The following is an 18498-nucleotide window of genomic DNA, read 5'->3' as shown; positions in this document are numbered from 1 at the left end:
GTGAACTTTCAAATGGAGGCCAAATGAAAATAGACAACCAACCCATGAGAATGCATGCCACCTGCAAAAAAGCGAAACAGTTCTCTGCAGGCATCTATCGAAACTGAGGAAGAAAGACCCTGGTATAGTAAACGGAGGACAATTAGACATGTATTGATTCAGTAAATATTTGTTGAGCACTTGCTATGTGTTAAAATGTTCCAGGCCCTGGGAATAAAGCAGTGAACAAGACTGCTTTTTCAAAAAAGAGAATCCCTACTGCCATTGAGCTTACATTTTAATTGGGAGACATGGATAATAGACAAATAAATATAGAATAGTCTTTAAATTCCATGAAGAAAAGTAAAACAAGGTAAAGAGTTAAAGAATGTGGAGAAACAGTGATTTTGTAGGACCTAGGTGATGTGCAATTAAGACCTTAGTGGAGTGAGGGGGTGAGCATAATACCACTGTACTAAAAGTCATTGATAACTTTCTTTTTAATTGAAGTATAGTCAGTTTACAATGTGTTAATTTCTGGTGTACAGCTTAGTGATTCAGATATACACATATATATTTTTTCTTCCTTTTCATGTTCTTTTTCATTATAGGCCATTACAAGGTATGGAATATAGTTCCCTGAATACAGCAGGACCTTGTTATTTACTTATTTTATATATAGTAATTATCTGCAAATCCCAAACTCCCTATTTAACCTTCTCCACCTTCCCCCCACTGGTGATCATAAGTTTGTTTTCTTTGTCTGTGAGTCTGTCTATTTTGTAAATAAGTTCATTTATGTCCTTTTTTTTTTAGATTCCACATATAAGTGATATAATATGGTATTTTTCTTTCTCTTTCTGGCTTACTTCACTTAGCATGATGATCTCTATGTTCTTCCATGTTGTTGCAAATGGCATTATTCCATTCTTTTTTATGGCTGAGTAGTATTCCATTGTATATACATACCACAACTTCTTTATCCAGTCATCTGTCAGTGGACATTTAAGTTGTTTCCATGTCTTGGATTGATAACTTTTTATTGGGACAGTTCCTTTTGTTGTTACATTTTAGTGAACATACAAAACACATGTGCCAAGTTTCATAGGCTCACTGTTTCCACCACATTTTATTATGAAAATTTTCAAATATTTGTTACAGTGGACACCCACATACTTACTACCATGATTCTAGCTTGAATATTTTACCATACTTGCTAATTATGTATCTACCCATCTACCCATCCCTCTCTCCATCTTAGGGTTCATTTTAATCTTGATGTCCTCACCCTTTACTCCATAAATTCTTTTTCTTATTGCTTCATAAATTCTCAAGCTAATCAGTTGTGAATTTCTCTTACCACAGGGGTTTTCAGAAACTTACATTCATGAATGGGAAGAAATTTTAAATTCATTTATATATTATTACATGTTTTAATTTTATTTCATTTTGCTTTTTACATGTAATTCCTCAATCCATTCAGAGTTTATTTGGGGTTGTGATGTAAGACAAGGTCTTGTCTTGTGCGTTACTTTCCCAAATAAATGGTTTGCTCAACACATTTGTCAAACAATGTGGCATCTCCTATGTTGGCTGGTCACTTTTTAAAAACAGTGTAAGTTTTTGTATATGCCTGGCTATTTTTCAAGTTGTTTCTTCTGTCCACTTGATATGGCCATTCACTTATTTTACTACCACTTCACTTTCACAGTTTTACTTATAATACATTTTAATATGTAGGTGGGCAAATTCTCCCAATTATTTTCTTTTTCCAAATTTTCTGAACTGTGTTATTGATTATTCTGGTGTATAAATACTGAAATCATCCATGTTATAAAATATCTGGTTGAAATTTTAATTCCTCTGTATATTTCTTGCTTTTTGAAGGGAATCTTTCCTCATCTATAAAACAGGGACAGTAATACCTTTGGATAGGATTGTTGTATGGATTAAATTATAGCATACACGTGCAGTGTTCAATGTGATGTGTTAACTCAGAGCCTGTTCTGATTTGACAGAGGGCTCTAAGATTCATTTGGAAGCAAGAAGAAAATAGGTCTGGGTTATTACTGACTCAGAAATGAAGCACATTGGAAGAGGTGAAGTGGCAGCAACACTCGAGCAATGTCTTCCAGCCCTCGTTGCAGGATGCCCTGGTATTGCTACGACTGGGCGTCCCACAGGAGTCCTCCACCTGCCTCTGCGTTTCTTAGCGCCCACTCTGCACAGCCCCAGTGGATTGGCACTCAGATTGATGGTCACACTCACAGGGCACAGTAGGCCAGAATCTGGCACTAGTTTTACTTTGCTTTCTAGAAGGATATAGGTCAGGAAACACAGTGTATTGGCATGACAGCATCAAACACATCTTCATCAGGGGTCCTTCCAACTACCCAGGCCTGGCTTCCCAGCCCAGAAAGGAAACCCTCAGCCACTAGTGATGAGACCAGGTGGGTGGGTGTGGACCACCCCAGCATGGGAAGCTCAACAGAGGGACTCTCTTCTAACTCCCATGAGCATGGCTTCCAAGCCCCAACAAGAGCACCCTTGGGGAGGGGAGAACAACAGAAACTGGAGAATGTGTTTTAAATAGTCCTGGATGAGACAACCTCCAGGGCCATCGTGCCTGCTCACACCTGTCAGGCCAGGCACAGTTCACATCTCAGGGGTAACTTCACACCTGATGCTTCACATCCATCTTGAACCGGTGCGTTTCAAGGAAACAGTACAAGAAGGTAAATCTGAGATCACCTTCCTGTAGAGAAAAGGGTTGAGCCTGCTGTAAGCCTCCCTCCTTCCCACCCTGCCCCCAGTTTCAGGTCCTCTTCGTGGGCTTTGGAGCCTCTCCACATCGCTGAGGAAACCCTGTGCCACTCTGCTCACGAGACAACAGGGTGCCTGGTGGTGGTCCTTCCGTGATCCTCCACCATGGCTCCCGCTTTCCCTCCTCCACGCTGAGTGGTTGGTGTCCAGCATCCTCCGTGAGGGTCTGCCCCCGCTGGTTCTGGTCGCAGGATTTCCACTTAGGACAGGGGAGGGTTTGGGGCCATCGCTGTTTGTTTTCTGTGTTCCCTTCTCAGCACTGTTTTCAGCAGGAATTCCTAGAGATTTCTACTCCGTTTCTTCCGGATCTAATCCCTGCCTCATCTGAATCTAAACTTCCTGTTCCCTGCACATGGACCTGCCGCACACCTCGGTTACACACCAGTGTTGCTGGTGGTGTGTCCAAACCACCGCCCCTAGGAGTGCGCGGGGTCTCCTGGGCCTCCCTCCAGTCTGGGCATCTTGGTGGGGCTGTGCCTGTCTTTGGGTGCTCACTGCTCTCTCGCTGGCCCTCCTTCTCCACGAACCCACTATGGTCAACAAGACTGACCATTCCTTTCCCCAGTGCCTAGTACAGAGCAGACGTCCAGTAAAGGTCAGTGACTCCGGTTTAAGTAACGGTACAGAGTCAGTACCCTCAGATGAAGTCAGCCAAAATGCCTTCTTCTTTCTAATGTTGCAACCCTGATGGGCAGTGAGCAACGGGAGAAAACTAAGAATCAGAAAGAAAAGAGGGATCTGCTTTTTTTTTTTTTTGGCTTGTTCTTTCAGCATTTTCTTAGGTTCCCAGGATGGAGTGCTAGAAGTAGAATTAGCTTTGAAATGGACGCTCCTGTTGGAATGTTTAGTTAAAAGCTACCGTTCCACCATCGTTTTCACTGATGTTCAGTTTCTACTTGCCACGGTGTCTCCCTTTTCCTGTGGTTGCCTTCAGTGAGGGAGTAGGAAAGCTAGAGCCCACATTTATCAAGCATATGGTATGTTTCAGGTGCTATTCTAAGCACCATATCACGTTTTAACTCACTGATGCATCATAATACCCATTTAGGTAGGTACTGCTGTCGAGAAAATGGTTGAGACTGTGGTGCAAAGACATTAATTACCTGTTTCAAGGTCACACAGCCAATAAGCAGCAGAGCCAGTGTTTGAACCTGATCTGGCTCCAAAGTCCCTGTTCTTACTTACGGCACGATACTGTCTGTTACAATTATCTGTTTTTGGTTCCATAACAGTTATTGATATTTTAATGCACAACAGAGGAATCTTTTTGCAAACCCAAATAATTGAGAAGCAATTTATCTCCAAGTGTCCTGTGTTAAGCTTCTTAATTTCACTCAGCCCCTTCCGTTATTTCTCTTTAAATTATTGCTCTGGCTTTTAAGGGGGCAAAGGTACATTTGGATTGGATTGATTTCTTCTGTGACTTTAGAGTAATCTAAAATACTTCATCAAGAAACCTGACTATCCCAATTTTTACTTTCCATAATAAATAGCAATGTTCATTCTACCTTGGAGCACCACTCGCCTTCAAAGGCTTACCTGTCTGTTTCATCGTAGCAGGTAGTGAAGCAGATGCTTTCATCCCATGAAAAGCCCCCAGCTCTGGTGCTCATTTTCAGATATCAGAAGCTGAGCCACTTCCAAGTGGTTCTTACTCTCCCTGTCTCGGTCTTCCTTCCCTCTGCCTTCCCGCTGGCGCCTTCTGTTCGCTGGCATCCGGGGAAAGAGAAGTGAGGCGGGTACAGTTGGGGTTTCTTTTGTCCTTGCAAATCTAAGTGCTGACTTCACTGCTCTGAATCTATTAAAGTTGGTTCTATTATGAAATCTTTCATCATAGAGTCGAGTCTCTAGATAAGGAATCTAATTCAACCCCAAGCCTTTTTTTCCTAATTAAATATTTGGGATGGCAGTTTCCTATTAGGATTGATGTACTGGAAAATGATCCAATACTTTCTGTTTCTGCTTATTTAAGTTTCAGAAATGTGATTTCATGGTATCTCAATTTAAATATTTTTATCTCTGTTTTTCATATATAGTTCAATTTCAAAGTGTGTCCACACTGTAATCGTTTCTGCGAAGAACACTGTCACTGTAGCTTCATCCTCTGGTTGTTTTAACAGCAAGTTTTATCTGCCTACAGGAGAATATTAAAAAGCGAGCCTCCGTATCCCCAAGAAATGAGTGCTGTAGCCAAAGACCTAATTCAGCGTCTCTTGATGAAAGATCCCAAGAAAAGACTGGGATGTGGTCCACGTGATGCGGATGAAATCAAAGAACATCTCTTTTTTCAGGTGAAACATATTGAACAGATGGTTTTATATGCCCTGCTGTTTTCAGGGTACTTGGCATTCTTGATGAAATGAGTGAACATGTTCCATTTTAGAGTTATTTTTTCCCTATTTTTATGTACGTTGTATCTCTTTTAAATGACAGGAACCCTTTAAGAAAGGATCAGACCATATAGAGACCTATATGGTCTTTTTCTCCATAAACGGAGAGCGGGGAGAATCGTAACATTCGATTTTCTACATACTAATTGGTTAGAGTTTCTGAGTGCTGGTTTCCATTTATGATCTTGTGATTTAGGCATATGGACTGAGGAGACTCTGCTTTTATTTTTTATATCTCTCCCCGGTTTATGAGTAATTACTGCCACTGTGTTATACCATTTAAATGGTGATCTCATCTCTTCTTCTCCCAGGAGCAATCTTAGAAAATTCAAAATCGGCCTATTTCTCAGTTACATATCTATAATATATAGAGAATTATTCATTTATTTTCTTTGTACTTGAGATGGTGCTTTTCTTATTCTGAAAAAGCCTAATGAGACCATTCTACAGAGCACCAGCACATCTGCTCAACCTAGTTTGCTCAATTTGGTCCAAAAAAGTCACCGAAATTTTAGGTAACTGGAAAAAAAAAAGTTAAATTGACTGAGTTGGTTAGTTATTTCAATCTAAATGGTCAACTTGGGATCACATGACCTTGATTTCTAAAACTCTAAGCTTATGACTTTTAAATAATTCTGTCCTATCAACAAGCATGACCTCATTATTTATGGTCTAAAGGGACCGTCCAAGTTTTATTTTTATTCTACAAACTGAGCTTTTACGTTGTTAATCACCAACACGAATGAAAGTATCATACCAAAAAAAAAGAAAAAATCTGCTGTAAAGTAAGCTTTCATGTTTTTGCTTACTGTTTTTTTTTAAATATAGAAAAACAAACAATGATTGAGAATAAGAATTATCTCTCTGCACTTGTATGCCCGGAAAAGGGCACATTTATTTCAGTCTTTTGGTGTAAACATTTAAAAAATATTACTGTACATCTTACAAAAGTTCAGTAACGGTGAGAAATACATTTAAAATAAAGTTAATTTCTCAGTGTGTGCATTTCATAGATTAATATGGCTTGGAAAGGTTAACATTTAAACAAACTATTTCAAATATCTTGTTCAGGAGTTTGGCTCAAAAATTAACAACAAGGTAAAATTCAAGGAAATATTCAGGCAAAAATTTAGGCAAAATAGCCTAAATCATATTTTCCTTGGATCTTTTTCTCCATGGTTCCTTGTATTTGTGAATATTGCAATATAGCTTTCATATTAGAGAAATTTCTCTTTTCTGTAGCTTGGAATAGTAATTTTAGGTTATTTAATTGCTTTGACTTTTTCAATGACAGGGATACTTCAGGAAAGACCAGAATTCTACTTGTAAAGACCCAAATGGAGTGAAGGTGGAGAGGATTGTAATAACATTCAATTTTCTACATACTAAACGTTCTCCTGCTCACAACATATTTCTTTTAATTACCCCTTTACTCTGGAAGTTTCTCTTAATGTCTGTACAATAGCCAAGCATAAATCATATGCTTGTAATGGAAAACATTACAGCCACATAGAGGAAAGAACATGAACTAGAAAGTCAAGAGACTGGCCCTTCCACTGGCTAATGTTTAAATGAAAAGGTTAGTTCTTATTTCTGGGCTTCAATTTCCACATGGACCAAATACAGGCACTGAACTAAATGATCTCTAAAACCATTCTAGCTAAAAATTTGAAGATCTGTAATTTAATGATTTTACCTCCATTGCCTCCACAAGAGGGCATAATAAAAACACTTAATGTTAGTTGATTAAACTCACTGAATGTCACCAACCAGGAAGGACAAGTTTCCCGTTTTACCATCTCTGAAAGTAATATGCAGCTTACAACAGACAACAGCTTACTATTCTAATTGGTAATGCTTTTTCTTTCTTAATGGTACATTCAGTAGTGGTATATCTTACTATTGATGATATCTTAGATTTAAGAGAAATACATTAATAAGATATCTGTGGGATTCAAATCATAAGTATTATCTGAGGTTGTTCTAAGTGGCAGAAGGAACATAAGGAAAACGGAAGAGAGGGTTGAATTTGAAAAATAAAAGACACGGCAGTTTATCAGATAGTAAGTGACTGACATGGGTGGAAAGGGGACTTGGATTATCCCTTGGGGAAGGGAAGAGGCAATGTTGAAATGCTGGAATACAGTTGAATGAGAAAAGAGTGCTTACATCAGTTCATACTATCACAGCATCATTTAGACTTACAGACATAAGCCATAACATGAGTTAGAGTGAGTTTGTTTATTGCCTAATCTGTCCAGATGGCCAGGAGGAATATCAAGTACAAGAGGAGAACTAGTTAACACTGCCTCTAGAAAATGGAAATATTCCTTTGCAGTTAATATTCATATCCATTTTAAAGCTTTATTATAGTTTAGTTTAGGTTGGGTCAGTTTGGTTTTGGTTTAACACCTTTCTCAGGGGACTCAGAACAAAATAATTTTTGTTATCCCTAGGGGTAAACTAGGGTGTCCTGGTGCCCCCCAGAGGCCAGGATGAGATGGCACAGTGATAGCAGTCTCGTCTTTCAGACACAGCATTCGCTGGAGCTACAAGCTGCAATATAAAAAATGTGCTCCTGCCTGTGAAAAATATTTTTTTTAATCATTGGTTTGAAATATGTGCTTCTCTCTCTATTGATCAATTAAAATTATTATCTATCTTTGTTATTTTAAAAAAATGCATTTCAACTTTGTTGATTTCTCTGTTGTACCAATTTTCTTTCTCTGTTTCAGAAAATAAATTGGGATGATTTAGCTGCCAAAAAAGTGCCGGCGCCCTTTAAGCCAGTCATCCGGGATGAATTAGATGTGAGTAACTTTGCAGAAGAGTTCACAGAAATGGACCCCACCTACTCTCCCGCGGCACTGCCCCAGAGCTCCGAGAGGCTGTTTCAGGTAACCTCCAAGGGCGCACGCGGGTTGGTTGGCGATGTGTGCTTTGAAGGAAAAGATTAATTTTCCCATTTGAAAGTTTTTTGGCATCTTGAAAAACAGGATTCTCTAATCTCTTCAAAATTAAGTACAGAGATATTGCAAATTGTTAACTGAAGCTTATGGTTTGTTAAATAGCAGACATTATTTGTGTGTTTTTTTATGTAAGTGGAATTTATACCTGAAATTTTATTTTTGTTCAGTTTCTTTTATAGAAAATACAATACTACTTTAGCTTACCTCTATTCATACAAAATACCTTCATTCATAAGCAATATTATCTGATTTTTTAGTTGTTTTTTTTGAGGGGGTGGTAATTAGGTTTATTCATTTATTTATTTTTAGAGGAGGTACTGAGGATTGAACCCAGGACCTCGTGCATGCTAAGCATGCACTCTGCCTCTTGAGCTATACCCGCTCCCACCTATCTGATTCTTTATTTTCAGTGAATGATCTGAACTATTTCCCAACTCTTAAAAAAGATTTAGAAAGAATTTCATATTTAGGATCTTTTCTCAAACTTAAGATAAAATATTCTAACCATTAAATGGCATCGTAACTTCATTTCTTTAACTTTAATAAGTATCCCAGTAGTATGGTTTAATCTGGCCTTTGAGACACTGTCTCTGGACATTGGTGACACTACTGTCTAGCACTTGGCTGGGCACATAGCAGATGTTGAAAAAAAAATATTCCTTGAACTAGTGAATGTTCTAACTTGAACAGATTAACCACCCATCATTAAACAGATGGTCCCTGATTTATGGGTTCAATTTAGGATTTTCTGACTTCACAATAGTGCAAAAGTGATGCACATTTAGTAGAAGCCATACTTTGAATTTTTATCTTTCCTGGAATGGTGATATGCAGTACGGTCCTCTCCACGTTGCTGGGCAGCAGCAGTGAGCACAGCTGCCTGTCAGCCCCATGTCCCAAGGATAAACGCTGACACACGTACAACCGCTCTGGACTCATACAGCCATTGTCTTTCACTTTCAGTACAGTGTTCAGTAAGGGACATGAGATAGTTAACACTTCATTATAAAGACAGGCTCTGTGTTAGATGATGCTGCCCAACTATAGGCTAATGTCAGTGTTCGGAGCACGTTTCAAGGTAGGCTGGGCTAAACTATGATGTTCGATAGGTTAGGTGTGTTACATGCATTTTCAACCTGTGATATTTTCAATTTATGGTGGGTTTATCAGGACATAACCCCGTGGTAAGTCAAGGAAGATCTGTACCACTTTTCGTTCAGCATATCATTCTGCTGTTTGAGTTTATTCCTCTTTTAAAACTCGATTATAAATGTAATTAACCTAAGGAAATATAATCAAAGTCAAATAATGGTTGTATTAGAAATTAACTGAAATTGCTAGTTTTCTGGTTTGAAAAATGGTAGCATTTGACTCACTTTTTGGTAACTTAACTCTACCTTTTTTGAGAATTTAGATGTGTTTATAAGCAAACTTATCAGCAATGCAAAAGAATTATAGCTATGAGTCAGATATTGGGGATGGGAAAGGGAGGAGGTGCCTTTCTGCCTTTAATTTTGAATTGGTTTAGTTCTACCAGAAGATGGCATTATCTCCTTCTGAAAGGACTTATTCTATTGATTTGAAATAACCTTGCATTTTGGATTACAAATAAGATAAAATTAGATTCATCTTAACAAATACTTGAGCACTTTTCATTCTTCTTTCTTGATTTAAGAAAAAATGCTACAATTGAGACTGTGCTAAACTGGAAAATTGCAAATCTTTATTTTTTTACTTTTTTTTTTTTTTTAGGGCTATTCCTTTGTTGCTCCTTCTATCCTGTTCAAGCGTAATGCAGCTGTCATAGACCCTCTTCAGTCTCACGTGGGAGTTGACCGTCCTGGAGTGACAAATGTTGCTAGAAGTGCAATGATGAAGGTATATAGATGTGGTTAATTATATGACATATTTATGGTGTAAATACCAACACTAATTGATTTTCTCAACTCCAGTAAGTTTAATAGACTTTCCACTCGACTAAAATGTAATTTGAAAAAATGAATAAATGGAAATAGCAGTATTTGCCTTAGAGAATTATTAACATCAGTTTGAATGAGCTCCTTTTTTACAGCGATAGAAAATTATGTATTTTATATAAGTGATATAGATGATAGAGATGAGCTAAAGGTGAATTATTAAAGATAATAAATGTATTCCATTCATATTTATTAACATGAATAATGTTCTGTTGCTCTACAATTTTATCTATCCCTGGGTATTACTAATATTTTCTTAAGTTAAATGATGTTGGTTTCTCATCAGGACTCTCCGTTCTATCAACACTATGACCTAGATCTGAAGGACAAACCATTGGGAGAAGGAAGTTTTTCCATTTGTCGAAAGTGCATACACAAAAAAAGTAACCAAGCATTTGCAGTCAAAATTATCAGCAAAAGGTATCACCATTCCTGGCAGTCTCTCTTATGTCTTCATCCTAGTCAACAGAGTCTATAAATTAAGATTTTTTTGTATTTAAAAGGAAAGTAATGGTATATTGTAAGTTTTTAACCATGGTTTTAGCCATTCAGCTCATCAGTTGATCCACAATTCTAACTCTGAGAAAGTAATCCATTTTAGACATAAATCAGACTATGGTCTGCTTTTGAGATCATTGTGAAAAGATTTTCTCGTGGTAGTGATATTTAGTCAGCCCTGCTTAGCGAATTCAGCAGCTACTGCCTTTCCTATTAGTTGTATATTTGAAATATTTTTTCTGAAATTACTTAGCAATCTATGGGTAGCTTTGAGAGACAGCTAGTTGGTTTGGTAACTGATTATTACCTCTGTGATTATATATTCTTATTACCAAGCTGTCAGGCAAGGAGGGCATCCGTTTCTTCATATGATTAGCTCTTTTCTGACTCAGAAATGATCATTTTCCTCAAGAATAATGCACTACTTGTTCTAGTTGGTGCGTGACTCACTACTTTCATGGAAGCTTCATTCTGATACTTTGACACTGACATTCTGAATATACCATAAATAAAAACAAAATCAGAGTTGGGGGCAATACTTACAAAAACTTGGTGACAAGGCATGAGAGACTAACTGCTTCATCTTGCAGGATGGAAGCCAATACTCAGAAAGAAATAACAGCTCTGAAACTCTGTGAAGGACACCCCAATATCGTGAAACTACATGAAGTTTTTCATGATCAGGTATCCCACCTGTTTTTCTGTGCATCTTCATTCATATACAAGGTTCTACTTTTCACCAGTTTTGTTGGTGCCGCTGGGTCAGTCAGGGATATGGGACGTGACCCAGCCACTCGAGAGGGCAGAAAAACCACTTCACACACACTCTCACCCACCCCAAAATCAATGCCTTCTTTCACTGTTGCTTTTCATGACTCAGTAGTGGTCATGTAGGATATAGAAGTAGGATGGGGGGGTGGGGAGCCCTGGGGCGCTGCCACCAGCTCCTTGTTTTTATTGCCAGCTCAGCTTCCACCCCATGAAGCTTCATTGCCACGTACTTCTCAGTACTCAGTAATTTTCAGCCTTTAACTTAATCCTTTCACTTCAAGAGTAGAACTTAGAGAGCCTGAAGCCGCATTAGTGCAAACTAAAGACCAAATAGGAAGCAGAAGCGCAAAGAATCTCCCCTTGCATCTTCCTCCAGGTGGCAGATTCTGCTCAGAGCACTGCTGGGTCACGCCGCCCCTCTTCTAACCCCAGTATCGCTTTCCAGCAGGAGCCTAACCAGAAGCGTATAACTTTGGATACGGGAGGAACGGTGTTGCATCAGGTCCATGTCTCCTCCCAGCCCCTCCACTGCCACCTTCCCCAACAGAAGTTGCCCCATTACAGTCACCTTTCCTCCTGAGACTGGGTGGGATGACACAGTCTTACTCAAGACAATGTGCTAGCCACAAGAGCTACAACCAATCCTAACTTTATCAAAGAAGAAACTGATGTTCAAGAAGGCAATGAGTGTTTTCCCACAGGAAAAAAAGGGGGGGGGAATAGTCATGAGACTTGTCCAACAGAAGTCATTTAGCAAATCAGTGAAAATCTAGTAGGAAAACCTGGTCTCTGTTTCGGGGCTCTCTCCATTGTGCTGCTGTAACATCCGTGTACTCGTAGAGCTGTGGCCTGGTTCCCTACCACATTGAACTTTCCACGAGCACCATGGCCAAGGATGATACATTGTGGGGAAGCCAGGCAGCAGCAGCAGGGGCATGGTAACCATACACCTTTTGGGATCCAGGTATGGTAGCACTCATTCTAAATGTATTGTCTTATTCAATTCTTATAGTAACTCTATGAGGTGAGAAAGCCAAAACTCACAGATTTCAGGTAACAGGGTTTCGCAGTGTGTGAGTGGTAATGCTGGGATCTGAACTTGCACAGTCCAACCTCAAAACCAGCCTTTCATGACTTTGTCTATTGCCTTAGGGGAGGCAGACACATAGCCTGGTTTTCACATCAGGTGAGTGAGCATCCAAAAATGACATCACCATCTACCTGCTGTTTGGTGCTTATAGTCAGAAAAGGAGCATCTTTGAAGCAAAGACTCAGGGGGAAGTGCTCTCCCTGCTCATGTACTGCCTCCACCTCATTGGACTACAACTACAGTGGAGGTAGTGAGTCCCCCGTCCACTGGGAATGGTTAGGAAGAGCCTGGACAGTCTCCTGTCAAAGATGACTCACATATCAATCAAGGGCTTGGTGGATGACCTTCAAGTTGCCCCTCTGTGTTTTTGCAGCTGTGCCCCTGGCTACTTCCCAGCCAAGACATTCACTCTCTGACCTTCAGGCCACTGTCAGATCTCAGGAACTGCATCCCTGATTTTTTCTTTATGTCACAAGTTAAATTTATTATTTGCTTTTTTTTTGTTTAAATTTTTTTATTGAAGTATAGTTGATTTATAGTGTAGTGTTAGTTTCAGGTGTACAGCAAAGTGATTCAACCCAATCTATCTATCTTATTCTTTTTCAGATTCCTTTCCATTATAGGTTATTATAAGATATTGATATAGTTCCCTGTGCTATACTGTAGGTCTTTGTTGTTTATCTATTTTATGTATAGTACTGTGTACCTGTTAATACCAAACTCCTAATTTATCCCTTCCCCCTCTTCCCTTTTGGTAACCATAAGATTGTTTTCTATGTCTGTGAGTCTGTTTTGTAAATAAGTTCACTTGTATCATTTTTTTTTCAGATTCCACAAATAAGTGATAACATATGATATTTATCTTTCTCTGACTTACTTCACTTAGTATGATAATCTCTAGGTCCTTCCGTGTTGCTGCAGATGGCATTAATTCATTCTTTTTATGGCTGAGTAATATTCCTGTGCCTGTGTGTGTGTGTGTGTGTGTGTGTGTGTGTATACCACATCTTCTTTATCCATTCCTCTGTTACAGATACTTAGGTTGCTTCCATTTCTTGGCTGTTGTAAATAGTGCTGCTGTGAACATTGGGGTGCATTATCTTTTGGAATTAGAGTTTTCATCTTTTCTAGAAATATGCCCAAGAGTGGGATTGCTGGATCACATGGTTACTCTACTTTTAGTTTTTTAAGGAACTTCCATACTGTCCTCCATAGTGGCTGCACCGTCATTTTGAGTGTATTATTGTGTATGGTGTGAGGGAGTGTTCTAACCTCATTGATTTAGATGTGGCTGTCCATATTATTTGCTATTTTTATAAAGAGTTATTAGAATGTAAACTATCTCGTGTTACAATCCTACGTATACCAGTATATTATTATTCTAATATACAGTTGTTTGTACTTTGAGTTATTTTTTCCATAATGGTGACAGTTGCCTAGATCGTCCCCAGATCCAACACCGTCCTCTTTTTCACTAATGGGTGAAACTGATTGAGGGTGTGTCTCCAGCCTTTGACCATACAGCAGTATAGTTTTGCGTTCCATGATTTGTATGTTACTGCTTTATTCCTTTCCTATTGCTGCTGTTACAAATTCCCACAAGCCTAAAACAATATAAATTTATCATCTAACAGACTGGAGGTCAGAAGTTCAAAATCAGCCTCACTGGTGTAAAGTCAGAGTATCAGCAGGGCTGGTTCCTTCTGGAGATTCAAAGGGTCAGTTTATTGACTTGCCTTTTTTAGCTTCTGGAGACTGCCCACATTCTTGGTTTGTGACCCTTCCACGTATCATTCTAATCTTTTGTTTCCATGGTCCCATCTCATACTGTTGACTCTAATGGATAATTAAGATACTCTTCTCATAAGTAGCAGAACTGGCATTCAGATCCAGGTTTGATTCTAAAACCTATCTCTTAAACCACTGTAAGTGTTGCCCCCATTTTTTTAAAGCTTGCTGGCATATACCTGTAGCAGACCTTTAGCTCTGACCTTACCTGTATGATGTAGATAAATCAGCATGAGCTCTAGTAGCCTGGGAGCAATTCTCTCGTTAAAAGTGTTATTCACCTTCTAGAATTTGACAGTTGTGTGCAGGATAATGTATTTATAGTTGTCTTTTTCATGAAGCAATGTTTCTGGACTTCGCTAATTCAAAGGGAAGCATACTTTATTTTGTTTCTTTAGTGACATTGGTGCTGCTATAATGCATAGCACCTGGATTTGAATATTGACTTGATATCTTTTTTAAACTTTTTTGTGTTCATTGGAGAACTGATACAATTCCTTTGCTTTTCAATAGCTCCTATGTTATTTTCTTTATGGAAATAGTAAATATATAACTTTTTAAGTTATTTAATTAAGATAATGCCATTGGAATCAAAAGCAGTTAAAAAAAAAAGCCCACAGTGAGTTATAAGTATTTGCCATGAGTATTAACAGCAACCCTGAAACTAATCTGCTGAGCCCTAACAGATTTAAAGTGACATCCAACAATGCCTTTTTTAAAAGGTAAATTTGCCATTAAATGTGTGTGTCAGGCCTCTCATGGGCAGTTACCCATGTTCTGTCAGCAATCTTCCTTATTATTTAAAACAGCCAATTTCACGTTATTATCAGTACTAGGTCACACTTTAAAAAGAAAGATATGTAAACTTGATAGAGAGTGTTGGAATGGAATTCAAATGAAAGAATTAGTCAAGGAGATATATAAAGATTTCTCTGCAGTGCTTGAAATTTTCCATTACCGAAATAGAATTCTAAAAAAGCCACATTATCCTTCAACTCTTTCCTCTAAGATACAAGGATTGCCCTTGATTATTTTAACAAGGGACTATTTAAATGTGTTGGTAGTGGTTCATATTCAATAAATATTTTATACATTGATTAGCTTCTACTCCTCTGCGTTAAGCCCCTCCACATTCTCCTGTCTTTTCTAGCTTCACACGTTTCTAGTGATGGAACTTCTGAACGGAGGAGAGCTGTTTGAGCGAATTAAGAGAAAGAAACACTTCAGTGAGACGGAAGCCAGCTACATCATGCGGAAGCTTGTTTCGGCTGTGAGCCACATGCATGATGTCGGAGTGGTACATAGAGATTTGAAACCCGAGGTATAAAATTACATGTTCTCTCATATAATGCAATCTAGCATCATTATTAAATATCCTCCAGATATGTGTGGGCTTTTTTGTTTTGTTTTTGTTTTGTGTTTTTATTTTCAGGGCTTTCTGCTAAATAGATATTTGCAAATATCATGTTTCTTGGATTTTTTATCTCTTCTATTTCAGTATAAAATAAATTTGTCTTTTTTTTTGCCAGCCGATCATCTCGAGCTTGTATTTATAAGTGTGAGAGCCTTTTATGGAAGAAATACTTTATTCAACAGTTGTGGACTAAAAATAGCAATGGAAATTTTTGTGGCAGAAAATATCCCTCCTAAATGTATACCATTTTGGAGGGGTTTTTTTATGGTGTATTTTGAAAACTTATCTTTCACTTTTATAATCAAATTGATTAGCTCATGAGTAGGAATATTTATAATTCTGTTCTAAATATTTAAATATAAAGCATTGTCTTAGTTTAATTAGTTTGCCATCCTTACAAGTGCTTTTCCTTGCTCATGTACTATATTTATAGAACTCTGTAGCAATGCAGAAGTAGCAGCTTTTTATATATTTCTTCTTTCAAACGGTTCTTAAAAGAAGGTCCTAACTCTAAAATGATCCCTTTTTAGTACCAAAAATATGAAAATTCCTCTTCTAGAAAAATCAAAATAATAATGAAAATTGGAAAACAAAATCCAATAATTTATAAAAGGTTAACAATGAATCATCATCTACCCTATGCAAAATTATGTATATTTACTCCCTAAATTAGAACTTCAGTTTTAATTACCATGTGATTATAATGCATTTTCAAGTGTATTTAAAATAATAAGTTGGTGTTTATTTTTTGTGTTAGACCACAGAAGAATAGTTCCCCAAAGGCACCATTTTTGCCTTTTATTTAAGCATCTTGGATTATTGGTAGGAAGATGTTTTTAAAATGGAATTCTGTGCATTCGTATATAATTGACTGATTCCTAAAGGATTTAAACCTCCGTCTCTGTGTACTTTCTATGACTATTAGTCATATTACTTGTAATTAATCAAAAGTGAATTGTATTTTATGAAATTGCAACTATGATAGCTACCCCTCTGCTTCCTTCATCAGAGTTCTCACTCTCCTACACAACACCCACTCAAAATATGGTGCTCCGTACATTGGAGATTAGCATCTATTTTTAAAAGTGAAAGCACACCACTTAAATGTTTTTTTGATAGACAAGGAACAAGCATGTAATTTTTTAAATTGAGAAGATCTGTTCCATGACTGTCTAGAATTCATTTTCACATGTTTTATTCTTTGATAACTGGCCATCTGTCACCTCATGAGTCTCCAATGATGCAACTGTCCTCTCCAGCAGAATTTAAGTTTGCCTTCCTATTTTACAGATTAAAAAGATACTCACATAGTTTAATTTTTCTTATTTGTTATAAAGCTTTCCTTTCCAATAGTCATTTGAAAAGGAAAATTGTCTGATTATTTAGGACATTCTACTATTAGAGTCCTAAGTCAGCATAAATTTTGGAGACATGAAAATGTGCCCTGTTCTAACATTTTCATAATAAAATAGCTTTGACTTTTAAGTGACAGAATATATTATTTTCAAACTAAAAGTTTAATCCCTTCCCCAATGATGTAGCATTTTAAGATCTGATTATGTATCTTTTGGTAGATACTGATGTGGTATTCATATTCTGCATAGGCAAGATAATTTCTAGGTGAGAATCAAATAAATTTAGAAGCTGGCTGACATTCTTAGTAGGCCGCTTTATATTTTTCAAACTGGTCCCCATATTCTTGAAAGATTGAGAAATTTTATCAGTTTCCAGCAGAACAGATAAAAGGGGTTCGAATGATTACTTTCTGCCATTTCTGACCATGCACACCCAACTCTGCTCTCAGAATTGGGAGAGGAGTGGGGAGGGACTGCCATGTCTCCTCCATTTCCAAATCTAAGATCAAGGAAGTCCTTAGCCAGTCTTAATACAGAAGACACTGAAGTCATTTCCAAAGACTTGCAGGCTCAGGGAAGACTGGCCAGGTGTGCTTCATCCACTGCTGTGTACATAGCACAGTGCTTGTGCTGTGGAGGAGCTCAGGAGTCATTTGCTGAGACTGCTCCCAAGTACACATCCGTGAACCCCAGGTGTGACTTCAGTTGTGACGAAGCCTTACATTTAATTATATCGATGTTAAATTTTTCTTTGTTTTGTAAATTGATCTTTTTTATTTTGAGATAATTATAGGTTCACATGTAGTTGTAGAAATAATAGAGAAATCCCTTGTACCCTTTACACATTTTCCCCAAATTGATGCTATTTATAGTCCAATATCACAGTCAGGATATTTACCTTGATACAGTCATGCAAGGTAAGAAGAGTCCCACCACCACAAGGATCCTCCTGTTGGCCTTTAAGGTCACATTCACTTCCCTGTCCCCTCACATGTCCCTAACCCTGGCAATTACTAATCTGTTCTCTATTTCTACAGTTTTATCATTTCAAAACAGTTATGTAAGTGGATATACCCACATTTTAATTCCATTGCATATTCAGGATTAAGCATTTTGTATGATAGAAAATTTAAGAAAACTTTTCAGTTAATTTTTTTGCTTGTCTTTCCTCCCACTTCCTTCATTTTTAACTTTTGAATGGAGGCTTAGAAGATTTTTCTTCTTTGTATCAATGAAGATTTCAATGATGTATCTTATTTCAGCTTAAGTAATATTAAAAAGCAAATGATGTTCCAGAGCTGGGGAATAATTTAATGATCATAAAGGCATAACAAATTTTGTTAGGATGTCTAAAGACAATATAATCAGATTCACTAACTGTGGGTACTAGCTTCATGTACTAATGAAAATGGTGATTTTGTGTACAAAATCAGTATAGTTGGATT

General features: G+C 37.7%; 1 protein-coding gene across 2 annotated transcripts in view; it reads left to right on the top strand.

Annotated features, from left to right (window-relative positions):
* Nucleotides 1-18498, top strand: part of RPS6KA5 (ribosomal protein S6 kinase A5) — a 166858-nt gene that overhangs the window by 134019 nt on the left and 14341 nt on the right. For both annotated transcript variants that reach the window (XM_031679331.2, XM_072963594.1), the window contains 6 exons: nt 4943-5093; nt 7928-8089; nt 9914-10039; nt 10424-10557; nt 11226-11319; nt 15435-15605. In XM_031679331.2, coding sequence (XP_031535191.1) covers nt 4943-5093; nt 7928-8089; nt 9914-10039; nt 10424-10557; nt 11226-11319; nt 15435-15605 — 838 coding nt within the window. The remainder of the gene's footprint in view (nt 1-4942; nt 5094-7927; nt 8090-9913; nt 10040-10423; nt 10558-11225; nt 11320-15434; nt 15606-18498) is intronic.

Source organism: Vicugna pacos, chromosome 6 (assembly GCF_048564905.1).
Source record: "Vicugna pacos chromosome 6, VicPac4, whole genome shotgun sequence".
Classification (NCBI taxonomy): domain Eukaryota; kingdom Metazoa; phylum Chordata; class Mammalia; order Artiodactyla; family Camelidae; genus Vicugna; species Vicugna pacos.
Note: the sequence above shows the minus strand (reverse complement) of the source record. Positions and strands in the feature narration are given on the sequence as shown.